A 21046-nucleotide genomic window follows, 5' to 3' on the forward strand; every position below is an offset into this window, starting at 1 on the left:
GGAAGTTATGGCCATCATGGGAATACCTGCACAAATAAAGACAGACAATGGTCCAGCATATGTATCTAAGAAAATGAAATGCTTTTTTGCTTATTATAATATAAAACACATTACAGGTATACCACATAATCCCACAGGTCAGGCAGTTATAGAAAGATCAAATCGTACTATAAAGGATATGCTGAACAAACAGAAAGGGACCGAAAATGCCCCCAGAAATAGATTACATAATGCTTTATTGACCTTGAATTTTCTTAACACTAATGAGAAAGGAACAACAGCAGCAGAAAGACATTGGATAATGGAAAAGTCTGCTGAACTAAATCAACCGATTTATTTCAAAGATGTGCTGACCTCTCAATGGAAGCCAGGAGATGTGCTACGTTGGGGAAGGGGTTTTGTTCTTATTTCCACAGGAGAAGAAAAATTGTGGATACCATCAAAATTAATAAAGGTTCGATTTGAAGAGGAGAAACCTCTTGGAAAGGAGAAATGACAACTCATCCACAATGATGATATTCATACAGGTGGTAAGAAAAACATATAGAATGGGAGCAGGGTTCTGTTCTTATTTCCACAGGAAAACACTCATCTTTGAAAAATTCAAGGGACCCTGGATGTTTGGATACTGACAGATGGAAAAATACTTGCCCAATAGGAACTATCAAGAAAACTGAATAGGTTGTGTAAGTAAAATATACTAAACCATATTTCTAAATTTATAGAGCTGGTTTTGAAGATGGACTCTGGCTCAGTCACTCTCCAATTCCAAGCCTGTTGGTAAGAGAAAAACCCAGAGTTTCTGGAGTTTCTGTCTCATGTCAAGAGCCATGATAGGGGACAGAAAGAAATATGAGTTTAGAAAACATCTTTGCTTTTCTTCATATCTATCATACTTTTCATTGGATATATCTATCATGCCTTTCATTGAATATATATATATATACATATATATGTCTATATATGTTTACATGATTAATGTTTAAGTTTTTCACAATGAACAATGAGTTTTTCCTGAAGTGACATTTGAAGTTTCCAGGAAGAAGATGGGGCCCCATAACAACAACTCCACCTGGTTGATATGACGTCATGATACTGATAGCGCTACTACAAGACCTGTTTTGGGTACCAGCTGCACAAGATAGTTCTAACTTGGTTAGCTGAAACGGTGCACATCTTATACAACATTCTGGCCAGACCTGCACAAAATACTCAGAGACTATTTGCAATTTTAAAAGACATTGATCTTGAAATTTAACCATCATTTTACTTTCACAGGATCCCCCAGAAAGAACTTCGCCCCCATGACAGCTGGAAGTAACTCTAGAGGACGACGTCCCCTCTCCCAGTAAAGTTTGCCCTTGGGTTTAGGGACATCATTTAGGGGTTGATTATAATTGGTATACGGTTGAGGGTTGGGGAAGGAATTTTATAAGCTCAGGGATCATTTGAAAAAAAAAGAGGGATAATGAGATGATGGGATAATAGATTGGTACTTGTTGGTACTTGTGAGTTATTGTTTTGAGACAAATATATTGGTATCGATTCTTATATATTGATACAAAGTGAAATTATATTGACTATTGTATGCATGCATGTTTCTACCTCTGTTTAAAAACATTTTTTATGTATTGACATATATTGTATTGATATATATATATTGTACATATTTACCATATTGCAGTGTACATTTCTACCTCTGATTAAGATACTTACATATTGTTTGTGTATTGATATATATTTACCATATGCAATGTATATTTGTACATTGTTTATATTTGGAGGTCATTGTCCTCATTTGTTTCACAGTCGTTTATTGTCTTAGTCTTTAAGTTAGACAGGTATTGAGAATTATATAGCTCAATAGTATTCTAAGTTTGTCATTTATAATTAGACTAATCAGGTTCTTTAGATACATAGAGATTATATTCAGTATAGATAGATAATCTTCAACCTCTTCAAAGAGCTGTAGAAAATGGCCTTTAATCTAACTCAGAGTTTTGTGGTAGTGAGACACAATTGCTCCTGGCAACACCGCTCTATTCCCGAGAGAATGTTGAACACCAAAGACACTACACCTGGAGCCTTTCTTCTTGGCTGAACTGGCCTTTGGGCAAAGAAATGCCCATACCTCAACCACTGACAGAAATACAGAGTATCTGTGAATGGAAAAAACAGGACTGTCATATCCTGCCAAGACAGGGTAAGATAGTTTTGACAAGTTTCTTGCCTTTGAAAATGGTATGTCAGTTATGTTAGGCCTTAGCCAAAGTTGTTTGCTTCAACACTACAAACGTGACCTTGGGTGATTGCCCAGGTAGCTAGTTGTCTCTATGATTTGTTGCATGTTTTGGAAGTTGTTTGATTGCACTTCCTAATTACTCAGGTAACATTATTTCCCTTCTCAGATCTTCGATGGGGTTGAAAACTATATAAATGTAGTTACTTTCCACTCATGACTTGGCCAAGCTATTTATTATACAAGACCTAAGCTAGTTAGAATAGGATATTTGTACTTATTGTATATAATTTCATAGTAGGTTTAGAACTCTCTTACTTAAACAACAGGGGGAGGTGTTGCGGGAGGTCCTTCCGCTCCTCCAGCCAATAGCCGCTCAGATACCAGCCCATTAGGGCGTGGTCTCTCTCCCTTTAAAAAAACGGCTACTTCCCTCCTCGCTCTCTCTTTGCTTCCTGCTCCGTTTCCAGCAACTAGACTTCTTCCTGACTGCGCAGAGGGCTGTTGTCTGGGACGGTGATCTGTAAGTTTTTTCCCCTTTAAATAAATACCACCCTATTAATCATAATTCAAAACTGGTGTGGGATTGTTTATGACTTACGCCTTCATTTGTTCAGTTATTCAAGTTCTGGAACTGTAGAGAATCCGTCAGCTCCAAAGTCCAAGCGCTTCTTCAAATAGCAGTACCTTATCCAGAAGCCTCCACAGTTTTACATTTAGAGCTCTTTAAAATGTGGATTATAAACTGGAGATGGTAGCATGTGTAGTGATGAGAGATGGAGGCAGGAGGATCAGAGCTATTCTCAGCTATAATTCAAGTTCAAGGCCAGCCTGGTCTGCACAGAGACCCTTATTCAGAAAGGGGATGGAGTGAATGGGGTGCATACCTAGGGAGACTGGGGCAGGAAAATCACTTGAACTCAGGAGCTTAAGGCCAGCCTGAGTAGAACAAGATTCTATCCCAGGAGGAAAAAAAGGAGTTTATCCATGCAAATACACTTGTCTAAAAAAGGAGCAAAGACAAAAGAAATGGATTTGTCTGGGTCAAGACTTTGATTGAAGTGTTATTTTTCCAGACTCTGAATGTTCAGACATCAATTTGTCACTTAAAAGAAGGTTTAGAATAAACTTTTCCATTATCTTGGCATGGATTATCTATCTTATGAATTTGTCCCAAGCGCCACCAAGTATATTCTGGAGGGGGAGGGACAATATACCTTGCCAATAAGTGGAATGTGCTCAAGGGAAACAGATTAATTTCAATAATGTCCAAAATAAAACCCATTTGAGAGCTAAATTAGCATCCAAATACAAACATTCATTTTTATTTGCCCATTTTGGATTATTCAACCACAAAAATGACAGATAAATTGAAATGTGATTCTACTATCCAAAAAACCCAGACAATACATTACAGAGTTGGAGAATGGGCATTCTGAGCATATACCACTTGCACCGCTTGACAGACTGCATCCATCAGAGCTCAAGCAAGATGCTGTGTGGTAAGTGCAGCCCTGGGCTGCACTCTCCTGGAGATGATTCCAAGATGAAGTGGCTTGCTTCTGCCCATCACCATCTGCTTGCAGTGAGTTTTAGAGTATGCCACACAAAAACAGGGCTACCAGAAACAGAAACTGAGGCCAAACACACACAAACACCTATATATTATGAATTAAGGACAGAGATTCACATGAATGGCTATGGCAAATCTTCCTTAAATGCTAAAGGGCTCTAATGTTCAGAACAATTGGCAGAATAGAAGAAAGGAACATAAGGGCCTAGGGCTGTCAGAATGGTTTGAAGGCCAGAACCACTACCTCATCTCTTTGCCTAAAACACATGCAAAGGAATTATAGCCTTCCAGAATCAAATGAAATTATGGATAGAAAGCTCCTTCAGATCTGAGCCTGCAGTTCAGTGGTAGAACCCTTGCCCAGAATGGATGAGTACTCTTGGCTGGGTCCTGGTGGGGATGGGGGTAACAGAAAGAAGGAGAAGAAGGAAGGCAGACAGAGAGAAGTTCCTTCAGAGAGAGGAACAAACAGCCCTCATGCAGTACAACAGTCACCCTTCCCTTCCCAGTCTCAAAAGAAAAAAAAAAAAGAGAAAAATCACCTGCAAGAATTAATACAAGGTAAGGAGTGGGGCTCACTATGATCAAAATCACTGTATGAAATTCTCATAGAATATAAAAATGTTTTTTTTTAATTAGATGAATTCAGATGGGTGTAATGGTCCATTGCCTTTAATCTCAACATTTAGAAGGGAGAGGCTGACAGATCTCTCTATGAGTTAGTTAGAGGCTAGCTTGATCTATACAGTGAGTTCCAGGTCGATTGGACCTTGTCTTTAAAATAATAATAATAACAATGAATTCAAGAACTTTCCAAGTGAATCACTTTTCTGGATAGCATTGAAGTGGGTGGCAGGGAGTGGGGAAATCTTAAGCTTTTAAAAATGCAGTCAACCAGCAATAGCTAGAAACACCTAAAAGTCCATGGATGAGGAAGGGTTATACAACTCTTGTCAGCCCATTGCTGGAGTGGGAATCCATATAGATCAGTGGTTCTCAACTTTCCTAAGGCTGTGACCTTTTAATACAGTTCCTCATGTTGTAGTGACCCCAAACCATAAAATTATTCTTGCTGGTATTTCATAACTGTATTTTTGCTACTATTATAAACCATAATGTAAATATCTGATATGCAGGATATCTGATGTGTGACCCCTATGAAAGGGTTGTTTGAACCCCTCAATGGGTCATGACCCACAAGTTGAGAATCACTGATGTAGATGCTAAAGATTGAGGTCCAGGCTAGTGAGATGGTCCAATGGGTAATGTACTTCCTGAGCTGCTGACTCACCTGCACAACCCCCACTTTGGGCTGAGACTGACAGGTCCTAGAACTCAAAATCAGGAGTGAACCACGTGTTCAGGTCTACCTCCTTGGTGAGTACCAAGTCCTGGCTACTGTTTACAACTATGTCCTCTGTGGGTCTCAGTTTCCTCATCCACCAAGGGCCATGATGTCAGTTTCTCTCTTGAGAGCTTCTGAGAAGTCCAAGAGGCAGCCATACCTTCTGTCACCCTTTGCAGAAAGTGCCTCTCCCCTAATGCAGTGAATACTTGGGAAAGCTCTGCACTGTTCTGAGTACTTTGCACATTTGCCTTTCTTTGGCCACCTCACACTGAATGGGAAGATCAAATCCAGAAAGCCTGGCACCAATGTCCAGCAGACCGCCATTCCTTCCCACAGCACTTGTTATGCTACCCAATAGGCCAGCTCCAGAAGCACTAAAGGACACTGAACTATGATATGGGTGTGGTGGTACACACCTATAATCCCAGCACTTAGGAGGCTGAGGCAGGAAGACTGTGAGTTCAAGGTCAGCCTAGGCTACTTGAAGAGACCCAGTCTACAAGCCAATAAACAGATTTGCACATCTGTCTACCAGGAAAAGCAAGTAGCAAGTACTATGTAAAACAAAAGTTTGTGAGTTTAATTTGTTCTGGGTTTCTTGATGTTGTTGCTGATTTTTTTATTTTTGGTAGAACTGGGGATGAAACTCGAGGCCTCATACATGCCAGGGAAGTGCTTGATCACCAAGTTAGCAATACCCTAGTCCTCAATTTGCATTTGAATCTAATATATACAGAGACAAAAACTCATGGAGGCCACAGTTGTCTAGGTTTTCACCAACTGTAATCTAACTTCATTGGTTGTGGCAAGACTATTCTCATTCCAGAAGAAGGTGATCAGAAAACAGACATCAAACAGCACACACATGTTCCATGCCAAGAGGTTGAATGACATCAGGCCCCTGAGCCCAAGCTGCATCATGCATCCAGAATATGTGATTGCAGTCACATCTGATGTGGGATACCCTTCTATACATGTGTTGCCTTTATTGGTTGATGAATAAAGCTGTTTAGGTCAATGGTTTAGCAGAGTAAAGCTAGGCAGTAAGTCCAAACAAAGATACAGAGAGATAGTAGGCAGAGACAAGAAGACGCCATGTAGCTGCCGAAGGACAAAGATGCTGGAATATAACCGATAAGCCACAGTCTTGTGTTAATAAAAAGATTAATGGAAATGTGTTAATTTAAGATATATATAAGAGCTAGCTAGGAATACGCCTGAGCCATAGTTTCTGTGTGATTATTTGGGTCTGGGCAGCTGGGAAACGAGCACATACTCCATTGAAAATGGCATTGAAAATGGTGCCTCATGTTGGGAGTCAAACATAGCATGACTAATAAAAACCCAGAGACAGAAGCTAGGGTTCAACTTGAAGGTCAGAAAAGCAAAACAGCCAGCCACGGGTTATTACCTTGACCTCGGTTCAAAATGGTGATCCTGCCTCCAGGAAACCTCAGAACAAGTCTGAGACTGAGAGCTGCCTCCTCCCGTTTTATAATCCTCTCTAGTTCTGGGATTAAGGGCATGCACCACGACCACCTGGTTTCTATGGCAAGCTAGTGTGGCTACTAGGATTGATGCCTGGTCTGTAAAGCTGGTCAGTGTGGCTGTTTTACTTTTCTGATCTTTAGGCAAGCTTTATTTATTAAAATACAAATGAAATGCCACTACATACATCAGGGAGGTGATCTGAAAATGCTGCCAAATTTAATGGAGGCTATATCCATTACCAGCAGCACTGACAGTACAGGGATGTAACCTGATAAAGCACCACTCACCTGGAAGCAGGACAAACTTGCACAGCTCAGGGACTCCAGGGTCCATGCTTAGCACCCGGGCTCTCAGACAGGCAACAGATAATGAGTTTCCTGGGAAGTAGCCTAGGACCCGTGATCAGAACTACAGGGGACTAGCCTCATCTCTTGCTCTCTCCACCCCATGCCATCTTCTCCCTCCCATTCTCAGCCTAGCTCTAGTGTCCTCCTGGAACTGTGTCTTGCATTCAAATGAGAGCAAATAAATACCCATGAGAGTAATGAATTTCAAAATAGCCTCTTTAATCAATCTAATATCTCATACCCGCTCATTAAAGAATGGCATGCAAAGTGGTTATCTGACATTTATTTAGGAAGAGTGTTTTTAACATGCACTCTAAGAAAGTATTACAAGGAATGAATAGCCACACGGTGGGACACCCCACTCTCTAGGACCTCCCCAGTGGGACAAAACCTTGGATGCCTCCCCCAACAGCCTTGGCTTTTCTAGCCAGCCAGCTGGGAGTTTCCTGCAGCTAGGATCCCCCAAACCCAAACCTATCCAGCTGCCATCCAAACTACTAGCCACATCCTGCCCCCAAACCTCCTACAACCTCGGTGGAACTCTGAAATACAGCTTGCTCCAAGACTGAGAGGACTTAACAGGGACTAAGAGCTTGCCACAACTCTGAGGAGATTAAGAAAGAGCACCAAGAGAGCAAACCAGGAGAGAAGACCAATAGAGCAGGCACACAGAGACCTCAGAGGCTTTCTGAAACAGACACTGACAGTACAGAGCAGACCAAGAAAAATCCCAAACACTCAAGACAGCCACAGCAAGGATTGGACCAAGACACAAAGACACTGTCAGCCTCGTTTGAAGAAAGAGATAGTTGGTGCCAATGCAAGAATTCCTCCAACAACCTAAAAAGCAACATGGTAACACCAGAACCCAGCGGTCACACAACAGGAAGACTTGATCATGCTAACCCAGAAGAAGTAGAAGAAAATGACTTTAAATGTAACTTTACGAAAATGATGGAGAATTTTACAGAGAAAATGAAAAACTCCCTTAAAGAAATGGAGAAGACAAAAATTTGAAGAAATTAATAAACCCCTCAAAGAAACCCAAGAAAACAAAGAAAAAACAATCAAACAGGTGAAGGAAACAGTTTAAGACTTGAAGACTGAAACAGAGGTAATAAAGGAAACACAAACTGAGGGAATTCTGGATACGGAAAATCTGGGTAAACAAAGAGGAACTACAGAGACAAGTATAACCAACAGAATACAAGAGATTGAAGAAAGAATCTCAGGTGTTAAAGATGCTATAGAGGAAACAGATTTATTGGTCAAAGAAAACATTAAATTCAACAAAGTCTTAACACAAAACATCCAGGAAATCTGGGATACCATGAAGATACCAAACCTAAGAATAATACAGGTAGAAGAGGGAGAAGAACTCCAGCTCAAAGGCACAGAAAATATATTCAACAAAATCATAGAAGAAAGCTTTCCCAACCTAAAGAAAGATATCCCTATGAAGGTACAAGAAGCTTACAAAACACCAAATAGACTGGATCAAAAAAAAAAAAACCCTCCCATTTAATAATCAAAACGCAAAACATATAGAATAAAGAAAGAATATTAAGAGCTGCAAAGAAAAAAGGTCAAGTAAAATATAAAGGCAAACCTATCAGAATTACACCCAACTTCTCAGTAGAAACCATGAAAGCCAGAAGGTCCTGGATAGATGTCCTGTAGACACTAAGACCACAGATGCAAGCCCAGTCTACTATACCCAACAAAGCTTTCATTCACCATAGATGGAGAAAACAAGATATTCCATGGCAAAAACTTGGAGCTTGTTTTCTTCTTGGCAAAACTGGCCTTTGGGCAAGAAACTGCCCATACATCAACCACTGACAAAATGCATGATGTCTGAACAGGACAAGCAGGATACAAGAAAAAAAGACTGTCAAAAATTGCCAAGACAGGGTAAGATGATTTTCAAAAATTTTCTGCCTCTAAAACTGGTCTATCAGTTACACTAGGTCTTAGCCAGAGTTGGCTGTTACACATTTTGGAAGTTGCTTGATTGTACTTCCTGCTTACTCAAGTAAGATAGTTGTAGTTACTTTCCTCTTATGATTTGGCCAAGTTATTTATAATACAAGACTTAAACTCCTTTGGATAGGATAATTATTGAAACATTTATCACATTTCTTGCTTGATATTGTTTATGCTAGTTGTAATTCTAATTTTTATACCTGATATTTGTTCTTATTGTTTATAATTTTGTATTAGACTTAGAACTTTCTTATTTAAACAAAAAGGGGAGATGCTATAGGAATTCCTAACCCCAGTGGCCTTTAAGTTATCTGCCCACTTGGGCATGGCCTCTTATACTATAAATGCTGATGCAAGCATCCGGCCTCTCTCTTCTGGCTGTAGGATTTGGTTGCTGTTCCCCTGTTCGAGTGGAGGATTGTGATATGTGACTCTACCTCTAAATAAAAAACCCTTTATTATACTCAAAAAAAAGAAAAGAAAAGAAAAGAAAAGAAAAGAAAGTATCACAAACCCCTGGACAGTGCTGCCTGTTACTCCTGTCAGCTCATCAGGACACTGTGTTCCTGCATCTCATCCAACTGGACATGATCATCACAACATATCAAAGAGCCCAGGTGGAAACTGCCTAGGGTTCAGGCTCAACACTAGCGGTCCCAAAGGGACAAACATTCAACCACTAGGACCCTGGACTTCCTTGTGGAGAGGCTAGGACATAGTACTACTTTGCTCCCCAAAAGAGAAGCAGGAGACAGAAATTCTATGCTTTTTTTGTTTGTTTGTTTGTTTTCGAGACAGGGTTTCTCTGTGGTTTTGGAGCCTGTCCTGGAACTAGCTCTTGTAGACCAGGCTGGTCTCGAACTCACAGAGATCCGCCTGCCTCTGCCTCCCGAGTGCTGGGATTAAAGGCATGCGCCACCACCGCCCAGCCTCTATGCCTTTTATAAAGTCAAAAGTGGCCCCTCTGCCAGGCCCACAGACTAGCCTCTCTTCTATCCCAGTCTTTGACTTACCTCCTTTGCACACCAGCTCCTCGAAGACTCAGCTCCCTGACCTAAGTTTGAAAGTCCAAGGCTACCTCCTCTGAGAGGACTTCCCAATGTCTCCTCCTGAAACTGTCTCTAGTCTTTCGGACCCAGGTCTTACATCTACAAGTGTGTACACATTTGCTGTCTGTCCCTCATCCCAAAGAGTCGGGATGGGGACTCATTTATTCTGGGTTCCCTGCAGCCAGTACAACAGCAGCCTATACTGTGAAGTGCTCAGTAAATGCTCAAAGTAAAACTAAGCATGCATGAGCCAACAGACACCCATGCTCAGCAACTGGGCCCTACTTGCAGAAGGAATGACCCAAGTCATTAACTCAGTCATAATCATAACTACCCAGTCACTCAGTTTGGGTGAGTAAAGTTCTTACCATCAGCCTATATCCTCAGTTCTCTTTTTGCCTTTTATTTTGAGACAGGTTCTCATTCTGAAGCCCAGCAGGCTCTTGATCGTCCTGCTTCAGCATCTAGAAGAAGTGGGACTTTAGGCCTGCATTATGAGTTGGTGTAGGAGGGTCTTCTGTCTATGTGTTACTTTCATTGGTTAAATAAAGAAGCTGCCTTGGCCTTTTGATAGGCCAGCCCTTAGGTGGGTGGAGTAGACAGAACAGAATGCTGGGAGGAAGAAGGCAGTGGCAGATGCCATGGCTCTCCTCTCTGAGATGGACGGTGGTTAGACTCATGCCGGTAAGCCACAGTCAAGTGGTGATACACATTAATGGAGATGGGTTAAACTAATATGTAAGAGTTAGCCAATAAGGAGCTGGAGACAATGGGCCAGGCAGCAATTTAATTAATACAGATCTCAGTGTGACTATTTTGGGCATAAGCTAGCCGGGAGCCAGGCGGTCAGCTTACAACAATGAGTCCCAGCAAATGCAGCTCTTTAATGCGACTTTTGCCTTGTGCATTGTTAGTAAGTTACTATATGCTATTTAAGTTTGCTGAAAGCCAGCTCCGGGAGTCCTGTTCCAGACTCCAGTAAGCTTATTTCAAGTGTTCTCCAAGGCCCTTGTCTGGGATGAGCTGGCCCGTTGTCTATCAGCGACAGGGAGGAACAATAAAATAGCCTGAGAATAAGATACTGTGCCCTTGAGAATAGCTAAAAGGCCAACTCTTTCCAACCACAGTCACTGCTGTTTATTCCACGGTATAAAAATGCCTACAACAAAAGGAATGGTGTTGTAGAGTATTATTTTAAAGTGTATTACTTTTGTTTATGCTCTAAAACGTTTGTTTAATGATGCAAAGATGTGTTTGATTAAATAGAATTCACCTTTGGTCAGGAGGCTGAGTCAGTAATGAGCTGTCAGGAAGTGGTAGGGAGGAGCCAGGTGGAGAAGGGTTTTTAAGGAGGAGAGCAGCATTCAACTTCTGGAGAGGTATGAGTTACTTGCTATTTAGCCTCTCTGGGGAGCAGAATTCCACCTCAACCTTTGAATCTTGAGTTCTTTAGAAGGACAGAAATTTATTTAAGTTTCCTCGATTGCTTTGAAAAAGTTGTGCCTGAGGGAATTCCCTCAGGCAGCAGTTCTTGTGACCTAACTGCTCCTGACAGCAGTGGAGCTGGAGTTGCTGATTCGGATGGCCATGGATTAAAAGGCAGCAACAACTTAAAAAAGAGGACAACAGAATGGGAAGCTGGGGCTCCTTCATGAAGAGAATGTTCCCCTCTGCCCAGAAATCTCAACTGGGAACTTTAGGCTGTTTCAGAAAGCTTCTTGATCCAGCAGAGTCACTTTTGCTGGATGACTATATGCAACCAATTTGATGATGTTAGTAACTATCTGCTATTTTTCTTTTACTTGGAAGCCTCACCTGAGGGGATGCTCTGCTCCACCCAGAACTCTCAATGGGAGGCCTCCCCAGACCTTTTCTACTGGATATTTAAGTCCTCAACTGGATGTTGCTTTTGTTTGCTGTCACAATTAGGCTACATCCAAGTGGTCTCTGCTGGATGCTGTTAAGTCCCTAATTGGATGATGTTTAGCCATATATCTAATGCTTTTCTACTACTTGCTATGGATTCTTTCAATTGTTTGGTATATATTTAATAAATTCTCTCATCTAACGCTGAAATCAAGCTGTAGATAATCTCTAGACCATAAAGAACATCTTTTCGCCAATAAGTCTTCAAAATTTGTTTGCAGGCTACAAGAAAGGCATTCCAGGATGAGGTGTTGAGAGCCCATAAGAGGTCAGCAGCAACAATCTCAAGCCAGTTCAGATCTGCTGATCACAGAGCATCAGAATGCTCTAGGAACTGGTTCAATCCACCTTCAGGAAAGCTACACTCCCTCAGGCATGAAGAAGAACTGATGCCCCTCTGCCACCACAATCACCAGGTCTGTAGAGTACCCAGAAAGGCAGGTGTCTCTAGGAAGAAAGCAGGGACCCACTCATCCAGTGGTTGTCCCACAGTCCCCCCAAAGGGAGACCATAGTCAGCTAGGGGTGTTTCTCTGCTCAAGGACTCTGGTACTGACCAATAAGATGTCTGTGGCTTGTTACAGGTGAGCTGCCTAACTCCTCCCTGGGAACTGTTAACTCAGTACACTTCATTGCAGGAACCATGGCAACCACTGGGAACATACCAAGAGAGGAAAAGGCCCCCCACGTACCTCTGCATCAGCATCTGAGTACTCCAGTGGCCCATAGGCTCCACATGCCCTCACCAACCTCATCTCTACTTCATACACCTTGCTATACCAGTCACTGTTCCTCCAACTCCAGATATATCATGTCTTGGGGCCTTTATACCCCACTTTTGACCAAAGTGTTCTTCCTTTAGGTATCATCATGGTTCCCTCTCTCCTGTGAGTCCAAGCTCACAGGTCACCTTCCTACCACTGAAGGGCCAGCTGTGAACACGCTATTGTGACTTGTCCCATCTCCTCATGGCTGCTGCTTTCCTTGAGCCCATCCGTATCTGCTTGTTGTGATGGTTGCTATAGATAGCACTGTTTCTCATAGGGTCCTGGATTTACTCACTGGTGTATCTCCAGTGTCTAGACTGACACCTGACATGGGGGAGATACCTACAGTTATCTTCTGAAGAGATGGATAAATACATTGACCTACATTAGAGTAACTCGAAGTTTTGTTAAAAACTATAAGCACCCAGAGAGGTCACTCTGGTAATAAAACCCAGCAAAGATCCAGCACATACATACCAGAGGCAATAAGTATCTTGATGGTCTGTTCCCACCCAGATCTCTTATTTGAGGTATTACATGGAAGAAGTTGCCAGTGGCTCAGTGCAGACCATAGAAAGTCCCCATTCAGCAGGGAATGACACTACCTCCAACTGCAGAGCCTCACCAGCTGTGTGGCTGTCCACCAGGCTGTTGCTTCATATCACAGGAAAACACAGAAAAGCTGGCTAGGATCCCCTACCTCACAACTTAGGCCACTCAGATATTCCTTGTTGGACGAGGGGCAGGGCTCTGATCTTCATTCCATGTCACCATCAGCCTTGGAAGAACTTCCTGTCTAGAGTCTCAATACACTAGGACTCCTATCAATTACCCAGTCCACCTTCTGCCAGGGAGAGACCCCAAAGCTAAGACAATGCTGTCCTCCTTGATACAAGGTGCACTGTGATTTTATCTTCAGCACCCAGATCCTCTTCTTATAGGATGTCCAGGAGCTGGAATTCCACAGTGACTGCACAAAAAAGGCCATTCTACGGTCCAATTCTCTTGTGAGAAATGTATGTGATTGAGTTAATGTCTTGACTCTAGAGGTCTGTTTGCTCCTTTTGGTATTCACAGACCTCTCCCCAAAGCCCATATGTTCCTTGGAGGTCCAAACCCAGCTGGGAAGGCAAACTCCTACAAAGGCACATAATGGGACACCCAAATTCCAGAGTGGCCCTGTGAAAGGCCCAAAGACCCCCCAGGATGGTCAGTGACACTCTCAGCCAGCAAGCACATGATCCAGAGAACCAGGTTCCTGATTCAGATGCTGGGCCCTCCACACCTTATCCTGGTGGAGTTTTCTGCTGAGCAGAGAGCCCAGTTACTAGGGATGGTGGGAGCGACAAAGAGAAGTGTAGCTAACATATAGGTGCACATGCATGCACTCTTGGACCTCCAGGGAATCAATCAGTTACCATCCCAACTGGATCACCTGACACAGAGATAGTAATGACAATTTGAGGGTGAAACCTGTTCTGTCTCTTAGCCCATATTTTGAACTCCCAGCTAGCCAGTCTGGGCACATACATTAGTGGTAAAATACCTGGGGCATCTAGAGGTGAAACCTTGGTGGTTAAGTTGGAGGCTCAGAGAGAACACTGAGGGCTGACCTTACTGTCACCAATGGCAGTGTTTAGTCTTGCGGCCTCTATTACTGTTGTCACTGTTGATGCTTCTCCCTTTCAAGCCTTTGCCTGCTTCTGAAGTGCTTCCCCAGGTACCTGCTAAGTATGCTTTAGTGTGGACAACAACGTGCCAGCCTATCCATGGAGGTAGGCCCCAAATAAGGGATGAGGTTATCGGACAGCCTCATCCACCATACCCACACTAACTGGTGCTAGACTTCAGAACAAACATACACACAGCAAGGGATGCTCACTACAAGGCCATGCTTGTACAGACAATGAGAATGAGACCGAGAGATGCAGACAAACTCAAACTGACACCTAGGACTTAAGGTACTGCTGCTGTTCTATGCCAGAGCACCTGGCTACCTCTGCACGTAGCATGTGATTAGCACAAGAAATGGCTCACTCTGAGGCTCTTCCAAACCTCACAGGATTGACTCAAAAGTGATTCCCTGATCTGAGAGTCTTCCCAAGGAAGCCATGAGAACTCTTGTGACTCTGCGACCTCTGCTGTCACTGCCTCACTTATTCCTGCACTGAATACTCTTGAAGCTATCTAGTAAGCTGTATGACAGCACAGGTCTCTGTGCTCACAAGGGTGGGAAGTCAGTGAGGTTATGGGGTACATGTAGAAGGGATGCAAAAACTAAAGAAGTTGTGCCATTGAAAAAGTTGGGAAAAGATCTCTTTCTTAAAAGTACTCTGCCAGGCATGGAGGCACACACGTGTAATTTTAGCACTCATGAGGTTAAATTAGAAAGATAATCAACCTAAGACCAAGCAGTCTGTGCTACACAGTAAGTTAAAGGTCAGCCTAGACTATACAGCAACACTCTGTCTTTGGGTGGCAGGAAGCACCTACAAGTAATGAAGCACATCTCCATGTTCAACCCATATTCACTCTGCAAACATTTGAAGAGGCTAGCTTCCTGGACATGAGCAGTAGTTTAAATGAGAATGGCCCCTCACAAAGACTCATACATTGGAGAACAATTTAGGAAGGATTGGGAGGTATGGCCTTATTGGAGAAGGTGTGTCAATTAAACGCTTTCTTTCATAAGTTGCCTTGGTCATGTTGTCTTTTCACAGCAACACAAAAGTAACTAAGACAGCATGCATCCTCTGAGAGGATCCCAGAGAGATCTGGTCCTCAGCAGGAGCCATATGATGGTAATGCACAGGAATGTCAATTAGACATTCACATGCCTATGCTGATGTGTGTTAAATTTAACCCTAAATTATAGCCCTTCAGAATAAGTCTGCTTCTGTCCAATTTTGGTTTGGGTTTGTGAGAGTTCTGCTGGTAAAAATGAAGTAATACCAGTAACTTATCTACAAATTACAGGAAGGAGAAAGTAGGGTAAAAAAGACCAAGAAACTTAAAACGGGTTTGATCAACCACATCCTAGCCAGGCAGGAAACAATAGGAGACTGTTCTCATTCACAGGGAAGGAGGGCCATTTGCACAGGACTTTGATAAAAAGTCACAAATGATGGTCATCTTGCTAGCTGTTCCAGGATTTCCAACTGCAGGCATCAGAAGGTGGGGCATTGATCTCACACCCACAGAGAGGCCAGCCTCTCATGTACCAGCTCCTTCAGCCACTCATACAACCAACGGGTGTATCTCCCACAGTGGAGGCTGGACCTCTACCCCAAGAGGAGGTCATGGGCAAAAAGGACATACCCCCTGAGTATGTCCTCACATCCTCTGAGAGGTGTCCAGTAACCATCTGCTCTGTGCTTTGACTTAAGCTGCAAACCAAGGCTTGTTGGCAGTGTCCTGCTTGTGGCCAGGTACTGTAGTTCTGAAGGCAATACCAAGGGTAAAACCAGAGACAATCTCTCTGTATTATTTCTTACAACTGCATGCAAATCTACAATTACTCTAGTAAAAAATGTCCTCAGCAGTCTGCACGCTCGCAGATGAATTAACAAAGAAAATGGGTATAAATAAATAATTACTGACTGATTAGTCATAATGGGACATTTACATTATTCCTTTCAAAGTTCAAGGAACATTACAGAGAAAGCAGGAAAAATAAGAGCTAGAAGATGGAGTGCTGTGATATGGAAAACTATGTCCCACACATGACATGGCCACTCCATTCATGAGCTCATAACTGCTGTGATGACTGCATAAGACTTGACCCACTAACATTCTGTCATGGAGTCGGGGTACAGGGACTCACAAAGCCCCACTCCTCCCTGATGACATACAGGCAGTTAGTGGTAGCTGAGAGGAGAGGCTCCAGCTCCAAAGGTCCCAGTCCCCTATGAGGACTTATTGGCAATAACGTTCTGGGAAAGGTAGAAACACCTTCAACAGGGGCATAGCCACAGGAAGTGGCCTGTGCTCCTGCATGCAGCTCTACTGAAACTGGTATTAGGGAAAATAAAAAAGGAAAGCAGAAGGGGAGCTAGTTGGGAAAAGAACTAGCCCATCAGGAATGAGATGGGGCAAGAGAGTCAAATAGGGGTTGAATATAATAAAATATTTTATATGCATGTATGAAAATGTCAGTGAAATTTGTTATGCATAATCAATATATGCCAATAAGAAATGCAAAATTAAAAAAGAAAATGGGTTTATACACATATTATTCAGCTTTTAAAATCTAAGGAAATTTGGCAATAGATAGTAAAACCTTGATGAACCTTGAGGACATAATTCTACAAGTAGTAGAAAGAAATAAGTATAGAAAAGAAACACTACATGGTTCCATTTCTTTAAGAGGCACCTAAAATTATCAAACTCATAGAAGCGAGGGTGGGATGCTGTCTGCAGGGCGAAGGAAGAGGGAAGGGTTAAAAGGAATAAAGTTTCGGTTTAGCAGGTGGCTCTGGAGCACAGAGAGAACACTACAAGAGCCTACAAGATGAATGAGTTCAAGAGATCTGACATGAGGTATTTATTGGTCTGTTGACAACAATAATGCATCATGCATTTAAAAGCTTGATAAAGGGCTGGGAGATGGCTCAGTCAGCAAAGTGCTTGCCATGCAAAGACCAGGACTTAAATTTGAGTCTCCAGCACCACACTGGAAACAGGCATCATGTTGTGTACCTGTACTCCTAGAACCGTGAGGCAAACAAAACACAGTTCCTGGGAGCCCACCACCCTCCAATCTAGCTGAATCAGTGAACTCTAGGTTCAGTGAGGGGCTTGTCACAATAATAAGAAAATGGAAATGCCGGGCGGTGGTGGCGCACGCCTTTAATCCCAGCACTTGGGAGGCAGAGGCAGGCGGATCTCTGTGAGTTCGAGACCAGCCTGGTCTACAAGAGCTAGTTCCAGGACAGGCTCCAAAACCACAGAGAAACCCTGTCTCGAAAAGAAAATGTAAATAAATAACAAAGTGGAAAGCCCTTTAATCCCAGTACTCAGGAGGCAGAGGCAGGTGGATCTCTTTGAGTTTGAGGCCAGCCTGGTCTATAGAGTGAGTTCCAGGACAGACTCCAAAGCATCAGAGAAACCCTGTGGAAAGCAATGGAAGAAAACATATGAGATCAACCTCTGACCTCGGCATGCACATGTACATGCTCACACATACATACTCACATATTGGGTAAGAGGGTGAAACTCATGTTAAATGTTCTTGCCATAAAGTAAAATAATCCATGAAAGCAGCACCCCAAGAACTCTGGGTTTATCTCTTGCAACCCCAGAGGGAAGACATTCTGGGAAGAGCCTGGGCAGCTATTCTGGGGTTTGGAAATAGTATCACACACACTATTCCAAAAGGGCCTAAGACATTTTAAATTGTTATTAATACAAACAAAGTGCAATTAGCAGCAGACTGGGTGGGGACAAGGCAAAATAACAAACATGTCTCTTGGGGACAGCCTCTGAGATGGTTCCTGCAGAAATGTATGTAACAGGGACCAGATTGGCTAAACACTCACTAGTCTCCAAAACTCTGAACTCATAAAGTAAAACTCTATGCTGGTAACTCATAAGACTTTCTTTTTTTTTAATTTATTTATTGTATATACAGTATTCTGCCTACATGCATGCCTGCAGGCCAGAAGAGGGAACCAGATCTCATTACAGATGGTTGTAAGCCACCATGTGGTTGCTGGGAATTGAACTCAGAACCTCTAGATGAGCAGACGGTGCTCTTAACCACTGAGCCATCTCTCCAGCCCATAAGACTATCTTTTGGTCACTTCAAGAATAAACCAAGAACAGCTGGGCGGTGGTGGCGCACGCCTTTAATCCCAGCACTCGGGAGGCAGAGGCAGGCGGATCTCTGTGAGTTCGAGACCAGCCTGGTCTACAAGAGCTAGTTCCAGGACAGGCTCCAAAACCACAGAGAAACCCTGTCTCGAAACCCCCCCCCCCAAAAAAAAAGAATAAACCAAGAAGCCTGAGGACCAGGCTGTAATCTAGTTGGGCATTTGCCTAACACTTGGGATCTATTTTCTTTGTTCTTACTTACAGTCTCTGGAACCCAGCTCACTTTCCCTGCTTTCTAAGTGGAAAGAAACAACTTGCTCAAGGTTATCCAGCTAGTAGAAGGCTGGACAGCTGGCTGGGGCTCTGCTCCTTGTGCTGCGTTGGTTCTGCATTACTGCATCCATTCAGCAAAACCTACTTAAGTAGTTATAGAAAAGTCTGGAAATATGGCTCAGCTATTAAGAACACTTGACTGATGCTCTTGCAGAGGCCCAGAGTTCAGTTCTTAGCACCCATGGAAGGTGGCTCACGACCACCCATAACCCCATCTCCATGGGACCCAATGTCCTCTTCTGGCCTCCACAGGCACCAGTACACACATGTGCACACACAAAAGCCTTCCCTCCACAAGATCACATTGCACTCATACCATTTCTACCGTGCCCCACATATTCATGTGGGCCTCCTGTTGGAGCACCAGTAATGGAGGTAAGACTTCATGAAATAGTCCTGGTACAAGATGCTCCCTGCTTCTCTCAGATGCCTGCAGGAACTCATGCCACCACCTGCACAACTGCAGATATGATAGCAGCCACAAGCAACTGAACAGGATAAGACCTCTGAGGAGCAAGGTGTATGGTCCTTTCCAGGAGTGGATATGCTAAGCTCACAAGTGGATTGGGAAAGAAGGAACAAGTTGGAACAGTCTCAGGTAGCATGGGACTCAGAACACCTGAGCAGAGAAGTAGGAGGGATGACATCAAAGCATTGGGACAAGCAGGAAAGAGTCCAGGAAGTCATTCCTGGCCCCAGATGTTTCCCTTCCTCAGTGTGCAAAGTGCAAGGCTAAGCTCTGCAAAACAAAACATGGCTAGACATACTTAGTCCACAGATTTTAGTAATTACCCCAAAGTCAAGAACTTCTGCTTCTCTGGAAACAAAATGACTTGAGAATGACTTCAGGCTGGATGGGACAAGGAAAACTGTCCATATTGCTGAGCTGGCATGCTCTACCATTCTCATGCTGGACCTGCATCTCTCACAGGTGATCACTACCCAACATCTGGGGATAAATATGTCTTGGATAGGTAGTTCTCTCAACTCTCATTCCGTCCCAGAAATAGTGCCTGTACACACAACATCTAAGGACCACAAGTTATCCATTTAGCAACACCCAACTGATCAAATGCGTTGCTGATGCTGGACTCCAGATTTTCCTAGGTGCACATCTGAAGACTCTGACTAGATTCCCTGTGTCTCAGAACACCTTACACATCATCACTTATGTATAATAAAATGTTTTCTTACTTCAGAGAAATACAAATTAACAAAGTACTTCTTCTTATCAAAATGTAGACACAGACCAGAGTGACTTACAGAACTTCTGGGAACATCCTGCGTAGGCTTTGTGTATGTCTCAGATAGATCGCCATTCAGAATGACTTCAGCCAGAGAGTTCACCAGAGGGGCATGATGGATAATGAGGAAGACCTGGTGGAAGGGGGAAGATGGGATATACATTGAGGAGCTCAGTCCTCCACTCTCCTCCTTCCTGATTCAAATTACCCAGGCTGAGGATGGGTCCCATTAAGGAGAAAGCAGCTGCTCAACTCTGAAGGACCCTCCCCCGCCACATTGCCTGTTTGGCTAGCTGTTCTTTCTTGGGAGTATATCAACATCATCACTGCACAAGTGGAGCCCTGTGGGAAAGCAGCGGCCTGGCCAGTACACTCCTTCCTTTCTGTGGCATGCTAGTGCCAAGTTCCAGCATAAGACCAGTCAAATATTTGTAAAGGGACGTGATGCTGAGATTCCAACACTGGAATTATCCAGTGGGTTTTAGCATGCTGGGTTACAGCAGTGTTGTAGGTGGAGGCCACAGGATGTAAAGTAGAAAGTTCTGGATGTCACCTGCCTTGCTGCCTCATGCTCAGAAGATGACATTAGGAATAAGAGTGTTCAAAACTGACCTGCCAAGTTGGCCTAGACACACCCACTACCTTGTTTTAAAATGTAAAAGGGAGTCAATGAGATAGCTCAGCAAGCCGGGTAAACTGAGTTTAATGCTCACAATCCACAGTAGGGGAGAACTGACTGCACAAACTTGTTCTCTGACCTTCACCTGCACACCATGGCACAGGTGCTAACCGTGCTTCCTGCACATACATGCTAATAATAAATTAAAAATATAAAGCAATAGATGCCAATAGATGTAGTATAGTGTGTGGTATATTCACCCTATACATGGATCCCTGTCAGGTGTACAGATCCTACCAGACAGATCTCCTGAC

General features: G+C 43.1%; 1 protein-coding gene across 3 annotated transcripts in view; it reads right to left on the minus strand.

Moving 5' to 3' along the window:
- The window catches only part of Clec16a (C-type lectin domain containing 16A), a 222738-nt gene that overhangs the window by 162251 nt on the left and 39441 nt on the right, over positions 1 to 21046 (minus strand). For all 3 annotated transcript variants that reach the window (XM_057774918.1, XM_057774919.1, XM_057774920.1), the window contains exon 9: positions 20133 to 20246. In XM_057774918.1, coding sequence (XP_057630901.1) covers positions 20133 to 20246 — 114 coding nt within the window. The remainder of the gene's footprint in view (positions 1 to 20132; positions 20247 to 21046) is intronic.

This window comes from Chionomys nivalis, chromosome 7 (assembly GCF_950005125.1).
Source record: "Chionomys nivalis chromosome 7, mChiNiv1.1, whole genome shotgun sequence".
NCBI classification, from domain to species: Eukaryota; Metazoa; Chordata; class Mammalia; order Rodentia; family Cricetidae; genus Chionomys; species Chionomys nivalis.